We start from the raw sequence: 14895 nt of genomic DNA on the forward strand, positions 1-14895 counted from the left end.
GAGGGAACACAAGCAGGGGGAGTGGGAGAGGGAGAAGCAGGCTTCCCGCTGAGCAGGGAGCCCAATGTGGGGCTCGATCCCAGGACCCTGGGATCATGACCTGAGCCGAAGGCAGATGCCCAACGACTGAGCCACCCAGGTGCCCAAGCTCCAAGTTTCTAATGTATGTATCTAGAGGTGGTCCAGACAGTTCTATTTAGTTTGGTGTAGCTCCAAATTGGGAATATAAGACTGAAGTTGATGCAATGAAAAGTTATATTAAGTTTTTCCTAAAAAGGTGATGACTTCTAAGTACTTTAGTCAAATTGACTTGAAAATAAGCTGTTATCAGGGTGCCTGGCTGGCTCAGTCAGTAGAGCATGCAACTCTCCGTCAGTCTCTGCTCCCACCATGGGGCTGGAACTCACAACCCCAGACCAAGAGTCGTACACTCCACTGACTGAGCCAGGCAGATGCCCCTAAAATTAAAAAAATTAAATAAGCTGTTAATTCTCTGGTATAGTCAAAATGGAAAAGAAAAGGGTGGGGAGAAGATTCTGACAGTCTTTGCAAAAGAATAGGGAGGTACTCCGGACTGACTGGTTGGGAAGGGAAATCAGAATAGCAAAACATGGTGCTAAGATACCCAGTAATGGCTTGATAAGGGATTGGAAGGCAAGATCAGTGGTAGATTGATCTGGGGGTTCTCAGTTGTAGCAGTCCCCTTGTTTGGCCTTATATTTGATTTGTTTCCTTTTGGGGTGGGAAGACATGCTTTTTATTTTTTATTTTTGTTTAGTTTTTTAAAAACATTATTTAAAGAGAGTGAGAGAGTGCATGCATAGGGGCAAAGGGAGAGGGAGACAGAATCTCAAGGAGACTCTTTCCAGCACAGCGCTGGACACAGGGCTCGGTCCCATGACCTAAGCCAAAATCAAGAGTTGGACACTCAACTGACTGAGCCACCCAGGTGCCCTGAGACATGTGCTTTTTAAAATGTTTAAATGTTTTTAAAGAATTTCTTAAGGTACTAATTTTTTTTTTTTTTGAGAGGGAGAGAGCTTGAGAGAGTGTGTGGGCAGGGGCGGTGGGGAAGGGCAGAGAGAGAATCTTAAGCAGGTTCCTCGCCCAGCACAGAGCCCAGTGCGGGGCTCAGTCTCACGACCCTGAGATCATGACCTGAGCCAAAATCAAGATTCAGATTTTTAACCAACAGCCACCCAGGTGCCCCTTAAATGTATTGTTAAACTGGGACAATAGTATCATTCAATTTTAAAAGTAAAAAAAAAAATAAGCCTCAAGTTGGCTTTAACCCTCTTAGCTTTAAGTCTTTTTCTTTGAAGAATTAAATGCTGAATTTTTGGTTGGACCATATGCAGTTGCTGTTTTTGTAGGTCAAATCAGTTTCAAATGGACCTAATACTACTTTGTTATATTATTACTTCCTGACTGATTTATGAGTAATATTTTATTGAAATGTTTACATATTGCACCGAGCTCTGTGCGAAGCAATTGTGATAAGTAGATGAAAAGAGGGGATTCATGTCTTTTTTTTTTTTTTTAAAGATTTTATTTATTTATTTATTTGAGAGAGAGAGCGAGAGAAACAGCATGAGAGGGGATAGGGTCAGAGGCAGAAGCAGGCTCCCCGCCGAGCCGGGAGCCCGATGCGGGACTCGATCCCAGGACTCCAGGATCATGACCTGAGCCGAAGGCAGTCGCTTAACCAACTGAGCCACCCAGGCGCCCGAGGGGATTCATGTCTTTAAGGAATTCAGTCTAAAAGGGAAACATACATGGAAAGAAATACATGACTAGTGTGACTGCTCTGTATAAAAATATATAAAACGTGTTTGGAACATAGAGTTACCCCTAAAGGGGGTGGGAGGGTCAGGAGAGGCTAGTAGGATTCAAAAGAGAAATGGAAATTGGCTTATTTATTGTACAAGGAAAGTCATAACTATTTTAGGTGGAGGAAATGGAATAGTATTTGAACATGCTAGTCATTTCAGAGTGCTTCAAGGAAGGTGAGTGGTGCAAGTTAGAAAAATCTTTAATTTAGTCATCCAGTTTATTTATTGATATACGGCTGTGTCAAATGCTAGAAATTTTATACAAGACAAACAGATCTAGTCTCCCTGTAGGCAGTGAGAATCCATTGAAATGTTTTGGTCCCTTTTAGGTTTATATTTTTAGAGGAAGAGAATGATAGCCATGGTGTAGAAGATAGAAAGTGAAACCCGATTAAGGGCAGGAGAGGCCTGTTAAAAGATTACATTGCAGAAATGTTCATAAGGTACCACTGCTTGAACCAGGCAGTGACATCTGGCCAGAGAGAAAGAGTGACTAGAAAGTGAACAGTGTCTTAACTTTGAATAAGAATTGCAGTAGTTGAACACTCCCTCCCTAAATTCTCTAATTTGCATTTCCTTAACTACCCACTTTCCTACTTGTTACATCATTCAGCATAACCTTCCTGGTATCATTCTCTTTTTCTCAAGTGTTGGTGTTCTTTCAGTCTCGTTTTCATGCTACTCAAACTCCTCTGAGTAATCTCATCCAATTCTGTCACTGTGTATTAAGCTCAAAACTTCAACTGCTTTTACATTGAGTTCAGACCATGTATTTACAACATCACCACTCTAATTCTTTGTATATAAAACTGAATTCCTTTTTTCCCCAAACCCTAATTATTAGGTTAATGGATCCTGTCTCTAACATACCCATTTTTCCCTTTCTATCTCTAATACAACTGTCCTAATTTCTTCACTTTTGCAGTAATATTTACTGGGCTCTTTTTCTGTACAGTAGTCCCACCTTATCCGTGGTTTTGCTTTCCGCGGTTTCAGTTCCCCGCGGTCAGCTGTGGTCTGGAAGCAGATGATCCTTCTGAATCGTCAGAAGGTCAGTAGTAGCCTAACGCGACGTCACAATGCCTATTGTCATTCATCTCACTTCATCTCATCATGTAGGCATTTTTTCATCTCACATCATCACAAGAAGAATGTTAAGTACGGTACAATTGAGATACTTGAGAGAGACCACACTCACATAACTTTTTTTTTTTACAGTGTGTTATAATGGTTCTATTTTATTGTTAATCTCTTACTGTGCCTAATTTATAAATTAGACTTTATCATAGGCATGTATGTATAGGAAAAAACATAGTATACGTAGGGTTTGGTACTGTTTGCAGTTTTAAGCATCTACTGTTGGGGAGAGGGGTCTTGGAACCTATCTCCTGCAGATAAGGGGGACTACTGTATTATAACTTCATCCATACTCTTCAGTTACCTCAATCATTACTAGTATTTAGTACAATAATCTCATATTTTCAGTGACTTTCCTTCACCTATATGATGTAAATAGTAAACTTTCCTTTGTATGTGCCTTTGTGCTATCCCCTGAATAGCAGAATAGCATTTATCTTTGTGTGAATCTTTCCTTCTTAGTGACTTTTATCTCTGTTCCCTGAATAGTTTTGTTCTTTGTCTAAATCTTTTTGTCTTAGTGACATCCAGCCTTAGTAAATAATTGTGACCACCAAAGCATAGGTTATTAAACTTTTTTTTTTTTTAAATTTTATTTATTTATTTGAGAGAGAGAATGAGACAGCATGAGAGAGGGGAGAGTCAGAGGGAGAAGCAGACTCCCCGCTGAGCAGGGAGCCCGATGGCGGGACTCAATCCCGGGACTCCAGGATCATGACCCGAGCCGAAGGCAGTCGCTTAACCAACTGAGCCACCCAGGCACCCTAGTAAACTTTTTATATGAATGACCAGATAGTAAATATTTTAGGCTTTGTGAGCCAGGGGGTCGGTCTCTTCCTTGCAGTTCTAGTACTTGATTCTGCCTTGTACACAAAAACAGCCACAGGTAATATATAAAATGGGTGTGGCTCTGTTCCAAGAAAACTTGATTTGCAAAAACAGGCAATGGGTAGAAATCAGTTTGCTGACCCCTGCTTTAGCATACCTCATACTTATTAATTAATATCACCAAGCTTTGTTCATGTTGATGCCTCTATCTAGAAAAGCTGTCTCTTCTAAGCTCACGGAGGCAGAGCCTTTCTGGTTTCACATCTATATCCCTAGCCCCTAAATAGTACTTTTTATTCCACTTGGAATTTAGAACTTGTAGGTTATTGGACATCTACTACAGGAAGCATTGTGATAGGGAGCTATGTAGGAAGTAGTAGTAGTCTGCTTTAGAAAATTGAATGTAAATTTTCTATGATGAGGTGGCATAACTAAATATTTGAAAAATTTTATATAGTAAAATTTAACATTTGGATGGTGACAGTCTAAATTGCGGAATTTTAATAAAATTGCCTACTTTGGTATATTTTAAAAGCAGAAACCTTCACTTATGTTAGCAAATTCGGTCCTGTGCCATTTCTCAATAACTATTTGCATAACTGGGTGCTGGGATCCAACTTTAAAAAGAACTGGGAAGTAAAAGACCATGTGGGGTGGGGGGCGAGGGCAGTATTAAAAGTAGAAAGATTAATTACGATGTTATGATTTTGTATAGTTGAATGTGCCTTATTTTGTTCAGCTTCTCTTGTGGTAGTTAAAACAGTTACACAGAATAACTTGTTTTGTATTTAGAATCTGCATGGAGACTTTTGTAACTTAAAAGAGGGCAAAAATACAATTTTCTCCTTTCCTATATATTCTCTATTACTAGCTTATTAGTTTTAGTATGGTTGTTTAAGCATAACATGTAATCGTGCAAACAATATTTGATTTATTTCCCCTTCTTTCTGATCTTCAGTTAAGTTTCATGGAAACTTGAAATTCTAATCAAGGACATCAAGTTGCTACTAGTTACAGAAGTATTTAATATTAAATAACTGGAAGGGGAATTGCTTCATTTCTCAGTTCAGCACTTCAGATAATGTTGATGTATTTCTTGGCTAGAAGCTAGGTTGGCCCATGGCTAATTTTTTAGCTAGGTCATACATCCCTTTCCCCTCCTCAAAAAGCATAATCAATTTCACTACTCCAGAGCCCTTATTTGAGTGTGTAATAAGACTTTCTTACCAGAAATCATTTAAAATCTATGTTTAAAACCTGGGGTGCCTGGGTGGCTTGTCGGTTAGGCGTCTGCCTTCGGCTCAAGTCATGATCCCAGGGTCCTAGGATTGAACCCCGCATCGGGCTCCCTGCTCAGCGGGAAGCCTGCTTCTGCCTCTCCCCCTGCTTGTGTTCCTGCTCGGGCTCTCTCTCTGTCAAATAAATAAAATCTTTAAAAAAATAAAGTTTATGTTTAAAACCTAAAGCTGAATGTTCTAAGATTAAGCTAAGGAAATGTCTTCAATCCAATGAAGACCTTGGGTGGTGCAAAAAGTTATTTTTGTCTTTAAAATTTATATGTTTGCCTTTAAAGTACTCTAGTTTTTACGGACTCCTGAGTGTAGTCCTCCCCTTCCCCCACCAAAAAAGGGTGGCGGGGGGGAAGGGCAGGTTGAGGTTTGTGGTGGGGAGGAGAAAAGGAAATGTTATAGCATAGGTGGGTCAAAATGAAAAGTTGGTGTTTTTCTCAACATACAACTAAATACACATTTATCTTTACATTAAACAGACTTAATGAGCATCAGGTAATACAGAACTCAGGACTTTATTTGTTGCAAGATGTGAGATTTCTGTACTTTCATTAAAAGAAAAAAATGTTTTTTTGGATTAATGTTTTTGAAGTCAGATCAACCAAGAAAAGGCTTATCTTTGGACTTCTTAAAGTATGCTATTCTGAAGTACAGAAATGTGTAGGATAATGGCTCTAATGACCATTTCAGCTATTCCTAATTGTCTGAAAATAATAGAAATTAGATTAATAGATATGAGTGACATGACTAGAATAACCTTCCTGATACATCTTCTTTTTTCCAGATTAGATTGGTCACAGTTCTCTCCCCTTAGACCTAGGAGATGGGGATTTTCCTGCCAATCTTTGGATGGGTATCTGTCCAGTGATTTTTTTTTTTTTTTTTTTTTTTTTGAGAGAGAGAAAGAGTGAGCACAAACAAGGAGAGAGGGGCAGAGGGAGAGGGAGAAGCAGACTTTCCACTGAGCAGGAAGCCCAATGCGGGGCTTGATCTCAGAACCCTGAGATCATGACCTGAGCCCAAGGCAGACACTTAACCGACTGAACCACCCAGATGCCCCTGTCCAGTAATCTGAAGCCCATAGCATCCATCTAAGCTCTTGGACCAAGTGACAACTAATGTATTATTTCCCGGTCTTTGTTTAATCAGGCCCTTATTATGATACCTTGAATGCAATTTTATCTGGGTAATTACTTTATTTTGAATAATTAACCTGTTGTTCCAAACATCCAATTCTGGCAAATTTTCAAAACTTAGAAGTTTTTTAGGAGTGAATTTGGTGGGGGATAGAGGGGAGCAGGGAGAGTGTGATCTACTATTCTCTGATTCCAACAATACACATAAAACAAAAAAATAATTTGAGATTTATACACTTTTAGCCCTGAGGAGAGATTATGTTTTAACTTAACTATAACCCATGTCCAGATACATCCTATCTTAAGGAGCTCCAGTTTTATTTTTCATTAACTATAATTGGCCAGTGATAAATTATATGGAATACAATTACACAAAATCCAGTTATACGGAAGAAAAATCACCTTTTTGTCTTTCAGAATGGCAGTTGTATGGCCATGGGAAGAGCACTTATTCTCTAGTCATAGTTCATTCCTGTTACTGTGTAGTCTTTGTTTACATTATAAACCTAGTAGAGTATTTCCTTTCAAGGTATTGTAGTTCCTATTTTCCTGTTCTTTGGTTCTTGTGGTATAGTAGTCATCTATTGTCTTATTCATCAAACCTTCAAATGAGCCCTCTGTGAAGCTTTCTGGAATGCTTACAGATAGAATTTTTCTTGCCTTTTCTCTGTATGTCACTATAGTTCGGTCATGTACATATTTTCTTCACTGTAAGTTATCAAAGTAAGCACATTGTGATCACATTTCAATGGAATTGGAGCAAATGAGGATGTGTTGACTAATAAATGGGTATGGATTGGCATTTTGACCTTACGGGTTAAAAATAAGAGTAGGTGTGGTTTGAAGAGCAGAATCACTTGCCTATAGCAAAGAGTTAAGTAAAATTTTAATAAGGCATTTTAAGCAAATTTGAATGCTTAATCAAATTTGAATGCTTCATTTAGAAGACTTGGGTACCCCATTGGGTTATGATCGGTGCCAAAAAATACTTCGTTTTTTTAAATAACAATGAGCTGTTACAAGAAATACCATTGAGATTATCTATAGCATGCTTCAGCACATCTTTGCTATTTGTATAGATAGAATTGTTCTCTTGGTAGTTTGATTTCAGGTGATAATTTACTTTTTTTTTTTTAAAGATTTTATTTATTTGACAGAGATAAAGAAAGCACAAACGGGGAGCGACAGGGAGAGGGAGAAGCAGGTTCCCTGCTGAGCAGAGAGCCGAATGCAGGGCTTGATCCCAGACCCTGGGATCATGACCTGAGCCGAAAGGCAGACTTATCATTCACTTTCTGTAATTAACTTAAGGCAATCTGAAAGACACTACTTGAGAATTCCAAGAAAATAAGAGTGTTTTGTCTAAGATTTAGTAGAACTGTGCTATTTCAACCCTACCTCCAGCCCAGCAATAACCGGTCTAGATTTTTTAGGTTTAAAGTGAAAAGCATAGCTTTAAACTTTGCTCTATAAAACTTAGTGTATAAAATAATCTTTTTTTTCCTTTCTTTGCAGAAATGGAATCTGTTTGGAATTTGCAGAAGCAAGGTAAGAATGGTTAGGTTACCTAAAATGTTAGTACTAATGATTAATTAGTGTATGCTATGATTGGGTGGGAATAACAAACAGTGACCCACCAAGTGAATAGGCTTTATATTTTGAATTATTTAAAACTGCAGTTAAAAGACATTGGCTGCCTTACCAGGATTGCTAAACATGGGGTAACACTGAAAAGAGTATATGAAAATACTCTTCACCTGCTAGGTGAAGAACGTGAATTTTTTCCCCCTCTGATTATGAAAGTAAGACAGAACATAAATATTTTTAATCTAGGAAACCAGCATGAATAAGTGTTTCCACTTATAGCCAGTCTTTATCTGTATTTGTGTGGTAGACAAGTGGTATCCTAAGAACTGAAATTCATAGTTCAGAAAAATATTAGCTAGCTGTTTTAGAAGCCTTATTTGGGCTGTTATATTCTCTGAAATAATAGATGGTTAAAAATCTAAAGAATAGCAAATTAGCTTCCTTCGTGAACCACATGTATAAGATGTGAATAGCAGGAAGGCAAAGGGACTGAATAACCCACATCTGGATTGTTTGGAATTTTCAAAAAATTTAAATTGGTTATCCTGATTATTGTGTGCTTTTCCAAATACATTAAAATGTGGTAGATACGGAATACCTGAAATAAAGTAAGTTTCAGTCTGGAGAACGTCACTAATAGATTTGGGCTTTTAGAACCCTGTAACTGAATTGCATCCCATTTCCCATCCACTTTGCTAGCTCATATAAGTGAGAGAGGTCACTATGTAAGCTAAAAAGTGGCAAGATTAAATGTAGGATTCCCTGGGGGCTCCTGGCTAGCTCAGTTGGAAGAGCATGGGACTCTTGATCTCAGGGTTGTGAATTAGAGCCCCATATTGGGTGTAGAGATTACTTAAAAAATAAAAAATAAAATCTTTTTTAAAAATGTAGGTTTCCCTGATTTCCGGGCATTGCTCCTCCTTCCATCTCTCTATTGTACTTAGGCCAGGTCTTTTTTGTCTAACACAGCTGTGGCCTGAAGATAGCTAGCAAGCTCCTAAATTATTTTGAGTTGCTTTCTGTGTGCCTTCTTATTCAAAGGCAAACAAAAAAATAGACTAGAAAATATACTCTGCAAAAATAGACCTCCTATATTTACTGTAAAATGGCTATTAACTATTAAGAAATAGCATTATCGGGGCGCCTGGGTGGCTCAGTCGTTAAGCGTCTGCCTTCGGCTCAGGTCATGATCCCGGGGTCCTGGGATCGAGCCCCACATTGGGCTCCCTGCTCCGCGGGAAGCCTGCTTCTCCCTCTCCCACTCCCCCTGCTTGTGTTCCCTCTGTTGATGTCTCTCTCTGTCAAATAAATAAATAAAATCTTAAAAAAAAAAAAAAATAGCATTATCTTCATAGCAGGTTGCTAGAGGATGGCTGTTAGAGTCCTAGAAAGGGTATTATATTATCTCTGCACTAAATTAGATTGACTGTTAGGCTCAGGTGAGCATGAGATCTTTAATATTATTTTTAGGCCTTTATATTTAGCCATTAGGCGACAAGTTTTATTGGTTTCCTATTTTTTATTAAAAGCATATGTACTTTTAAAAGTTCTTAGATAGGTGGAAATGGTATGTAATAAAATTATTGCCTTCTAGAACAGGGGAGCATAATTGGAGTTTAGAATAGCACCCAAATCTTAGCTTATGCACATTGCTGAGAATAAAGACTGGTGGTGCTATGGGAAATTTGGAGGAAGGAAGAAATAAGTCATGATTAGAACTGAACTGATAGTTTTGCCAAACTTAACCAGAAGTTTTTGGTGCTAGATGTGCCTTGAACAGTTCCTTACTAGACAGCCCCCACAGGTTAAAGTAAATTTTGAGTTCATTTTACTGAGAAGAAAAATAAATCCAAGTGTTTTAGTATTGGATTATTGACGATTTAAGCTTTTATAATTGGGAGAAACACATAAACCCTTCTTAAATGAACTCAGCCCCTCTCTAATCTGTAGGAGTTGAAGCCCTCACTGGCTAGAGGACACTGTTGCTGGAAATCCTTTGGGATGCCGAACTATTTATTGGGTTGTGGAAAAGTAGATCGTGTGTGTTAATACAAAGAAGTGGTCTTTATTTTTTTTATTAATTTTTTTTTTAGAGGGGGAAAGAGAATCTTTTTTCTTTTTTTTTTTTTTAAGATTTTATTTACTTGAGAGAGAGAGCGAGAGCACAGGCTGGGCGGAGAGGCAGAGGGAGGGAGAAGCAGGCTCTCGCTGAGCAGGGAGCCCGACGTGGGGCTCGATCCCAGGACCCTGGGATCATGACCTGAGCCAAAGGCAGACGCTTAACCAACTGAGCCACCCAGGCCCCCAAGAGAGAGAATCTTAAGCAGTCTCCACACCCAGCGCAGAGCCCAAGGTGGAGCCCAAAACAGGGCTCGATCTTAACCCTGGTATATGACCTGAGCCACCAAGGTGCCCCAAAGAAGTGGTCTTTAAATTGTGTTTTCATAAAAAAGGCAGCTAAAATGATGATGGTTATTTGGAATTTGTTGTTGGAATATGGGCTTTTGGCATTCCAGACCTTATTTTTATTTATGTATCTATTTTTTAACCTTCTCTCCAGATCCCAAAAGGATAATCACTTACAATGAAGCCATGGATAGTCCAGATCAATGAAGGACCAGACTGCCTATTTGTAACCTTTCTGCAGCATTAGAGCCACCGTTCATGGGGGACACAAGGCTTTTATGCTCCTAGATCTTCAACGCAGCAGAGGAACCATAAGTAGAATCACAGGATAATATATACAAATATATATATATACATATATATATATAGTTATTTAAAAAAAAAGGCAACTGAAAGTAATTAGACTTCTTAAGGAATCAAATTTATTTCAAGAGACTACACATGGTTATTTAATCTCCGGTACTGAATAGTTGTTGTTTTTTTTCTTTTTTCTTTTGTTAGTTTTTGTTTTTAAGTGTGAATGCAAGTGATTAATGAATACAGACTTATTAACAAGTGTGGTTCTAAAGTTCCTGCTGTCATCAACTTGGGCAACAAATGACCCACTGGAAAGGCAAATCCACTTAAAAGATCTCTGTATCTTGTTCTGTGACTAAAGTGATACACTAATCACGGGGAACCCAGAATGATTCACCATTTTCCCCCACTCCTCCCTTGATCTTTTGGTTATACTTTGAGCCCTGCGAGAATGCTGGATAAATGCCTTGAAGTTTGCAAGGGTGTATTTTTTTTTTTTTTTTTTTTTTTTTAGCGAATATGATTTGCATGTCTTGCCAGGAGTTAAGCAGCCTCTGTGGGGTGTTGGGGAAATATTTTCTTTCTTTTCCTTTTATTTTTTGTGGGGTGGGAAAAGGGGGGAGGGTATTGAAGTTCTATAATTCTGGAATAGTTGGTGGTACATAGTTCACTTGGCTTTGGTTACATACTGGACTTTAACAAAGTGAAGAATCCATGAGTGTCATTTAAGGAAAAGTTACAGAGCAAACAATTGGCTTTAGATATTTAATACGGAAAAATATTCCTTTGCCCATATTTTAATGTAATTGTATAAGTGGGAGCAAAAATATATTCTGCTTTTCAACTGTAGGTGCTCCAGACTTGCTCTCTGTCACTAACACTAAATGTGCTGTTTTCCTTGTTTTTCATTGAACATCTAAAGAGAAACTTCTGTACCTTTCTGTAAATTCTCTTTTAATTTCTCAGAAATATCTAAAAGGGGAAGAAAATTTTCCATGAAAACTATAAACTTTTCATGTTTTTAGCCAGTGAGGAGGTAATAAACCCTGCCTATAGAAGGTGTGTTTTCATGCAAACTATACTTCTGAGCTTATTAGCTTCTAATTATATCTTAATAAATATATTTTATTACTAGAGCAAAATGGGTTTTTTAAGGAAAATAATGTGAAATTCTGGAAATTTTCTTTTGGGCAGAGAAGAGCATTAGCCCTGTCTTATCATCACATTGCCATCCTGTTGCACTGCAGCTTGTATATAGCATGCTAAAATAAATTTTTTTGTGTGTGTGCAGAAACTAAGGGTCCAATTTAAGATTGGGTGATGTTAGTGACATAAAAACAAGTTCTCTGGCCTGACATAGCATCACATCACACACACACAGAAATTAGTATATCCATGTATGTCAAATACAGGTTAAAATAGCAGGGCATTTATATAGAGAGGTGTAGTCTTCTAATAAAAGTAGACTGGATCCCCTGGGGTGTTTGGGGGAGAAGGTACCTACTTTTGCTCAAACCCTTTGCTTAAGAAATGTCCAGTTTTGAGCGATTGTAGTATGGATGAGTTTTCTTGTTTTGTTGATTATTTGAGACTTTTAACAAGTAGTTTGTGAACGAAGCTGTTGGACTCAACATAGAGAAAATATCTTTAGTCTGGATTTCTGCCCTGCTTAGATTTTAAAAGTATAAGCATGGATTGCCAATTCCACTTGATGTAAACAAAACTTTTTATACATAATATATATATATAATAACTTATTGTATCAGTCCAGGTTCAGAAACTTGTGGTAGGCCAGTTCCAGATAGTTTCATTTCACCTGTAAACTGTATCACTTTTACTGATATTGTAATTTTCAAATGTATAATATGTTTACAGATGTGCCCTGCATTTAGTCTGCCTTGTTCCTATTTTGATTTTTGTTGAGTCTCCTGCCTGCTTGCCAAAAGCTAGGATGCTTCAGGCCCATGTACAATTGAAAGCAGAGGCATCCTTGAGCTTTAAAGCATTGAACAAACTGGAAAATGCAACATACCACATACTGAAGTGAAAGAAGTCTGTGTTTTTGTGTTTTTTTTTAAATAAAAATTTTCAAAAAGTTTAAAAAAAAGATATAAGGTGATTAAAGGACAAAAAGACTCCAGTTTGTTTTATAGGTTTTAAAGTTCTGCTGTGTGTTCAATTGCCTTGTGTAACCACTTGTCGCCTTAGGGCCAGATTCCCCCTGCCACCCCCCTTCTTTTTTTAAACGTCCATTTTGCTTGCCTGGAATTTAAAAGCTCTTCTGTCTCACAACTCACAAGAAACTTTCTGGGTTTGTGACATAGAGGTTGAATGAATATATATTTAAAAATAAAATAAAATAAAAAAAAAACTGTCCCCATCTGCACTGGGCTTTTTAATTTAGAAGCAACACTTAAAAAATGTCTTTAGAAATCTCTTGTTGCTTTCCTACTTCCCTTCCACAGCCCTCAGGCCTCCATGTTTAGAGAAGCCAAAAAAGAGAATGTATCCCTTACCTGTTTGTCCAAAGGTTTTTGAGAGTCTCACTTCTAAATGAAACAATGCAACATTTCACCTTGATTTTTCTCCACTGAAATTTCCTTAATTATATGGTTAGAGGTATATAGTTAGGAATGTCTCTTTCTGGGAACCCTAGTGCCCCATCATATTAATTGTCAGTATTTTTGGGCATTGGGTTAATGGACTTAATTGCCTAGGTACAAGCAGGACTTTGGGACAAATCTCCTTTGTGCTGTTTGGTAACACTTTACTTGTCGCAATCTTTCTCCTTAGGTCCTCACACAATTCCTTACAGAGCACTTATTAAAAAAAATCTTAAGAGTTGATCTGTTTTCTGATTATTTTTGTGTAAGCTTCTAAACAAACTTCAGCTGTGATTAATTTAGCACATTTAAATAACATCAATGTGTTATTGTTTGGTATAAAGAATTTTCCTTCAACTCAGAGTATTAGTACTGTAGCATAAACCAAATACAGTCTAGAGGGGATTTTTAACATCCCTCCATTATAAAGACTGAAAAAGGGTGTGTGTGTGTGTGTGTGTGTGTGTGTGTAGTGTGTGTGTAGTGTATGTATGTGTGAGGAACAGAGGGAGATAGAAAAAATTAGTAAATGATTGTGTGTAAGACATTATATTAGTATTCAGAGAATGAACTTGTATTTATTTTGTGCCATTTGTTTTCATTACACAGAATAAAAGTCAGGTGGTTTTAATCCTTAAAAGGGTAGTATTTGAAAAATGGCACTAAGAATGAAATCATGACCTATTTTTTTAATAGCTATGAAGATACTAATTAAGGGTGAAGATTTCTTTTTAAAACTGTCTTGATTGTAGGCTTCTGTGTCACATACCACTCTTCTTATAGATGTCTTGAATAATTCCCCTTCCCCACAAAAGACAGGGTGTATTTATCTTTCTCTCTATTCACCCCCACTTTGCTGAACTGAAGTTAATTGCATAGGCTTTCCTCTGACTTTCTTAGTAATGAACTTTCACATAAAGTATATTTACAGCATCTGTAGTTAGCCCTGCCTCCTCCTTTCTGGGAGGGGATAGACAATAATTAGGAATTTGTTAATGCCAGTTGTTTTTTCTTGGAATAAATGGCTGGAGAAGGTATATCCATTTTAGAATTTTGCTGTTCTCCTTAATCATCTGCTTACCTAGTCATTGAGAATCTGCAAAAACTTTATAAAGGAAAAAAAGTGCTGCATTGGTTTTTCAAATAACAGTTTCTAGGGAAAATACGGCAAACCTCAGTTATGAGTATTGTTCACAATACAAAATGTGTTTCTTCACAAAACATTACATAGCAGCAGTAGTTTCATACTTGGTTGTTAGTCTTGTTAACCCAATTGGAGGCATCTAATGGTTTATCTTCTGAAAACTTTTAAACACAAAAAGCCATAGTGTGAAATTTTATGTCCTACTCAATGGCCACAGGCAAGGAAAACTGCAAGAGGACTTTGATTTTAAATTGTAAATAAGGAGGGAGTCATTCTGTTAAGGCTTTTTTCAGAGAAATAGGTTTGAAAGTCCCATTTCCAAGGATTAGGAATATAGTTATGCCACTGGGCCGTATCCTCAGCACATGATCCTTGTATACCTATGCTAACTGCAAAATAGACTAGTAGGACAGGTACATATTATGGACAATAATTTTTATAATCAGGTCTGTTATGATGATGTACTAGTTGAGTTAGATTCTGACTGGGCAGTGTCCTTTGGTAATCCTACCCATAACCAAACTGCTGCATTTTGAAAGAGGGTAGGATTAGCTCGTCTTTTCCTCCCCAAAGTATTGATCATTTGTTTAAAGGAGAGGGTTAGAGGACAAGATTAGAAGTATCTATAATAGCTGC

At 37.6% G+C, this 14895-nt stretch overlaps 1 protein-coding gene across 1 annotated transcript in view; it reads left to right on the forward strand.

Annotated features, from left to right (window-relative positions):
- NUFIP2 (nuclear FMR1 interacting protein 2) overlaps nucleotides 1–11000 on the forward strand; it is a 24124-nt gene extending 13124 nt beyond the window's left edge. The window contains exons 3-4 of the mRNA XM_021704177.1: nucleotides 7738–7770; nucleotides 10370–11000. Of these exons, the coding sequence (XP_021559852.1) occupies nucleotides 7738–7770; nucleotides 10370–10422 (86 nt within the window). The 3' untranslated portion in view covers nucleotides 10423–11000. The remainder of the gene's footprint in view (nucleotides 1–7737; nucleotides 7771–10369) is intronic.
- The last annotated feature ends 3895 nt before the right edge of the window (nucleotides 11001–14895 follow it).

The sequence above is a fragment of the Neomonachus schauinslandi genome, chromosome 15, assembly GCF_002201575.2.
Source record: "Neomonachus schauinslandi chromosome 15, ASM220157v2, whole genome shotgun sequence".
Lineage (NCBI taxonomy): Eukaryota > Metazoa > Chordata > Mammalia > Carnivora > Phocidae > Neomonachus > Neomonachus schauinslandi.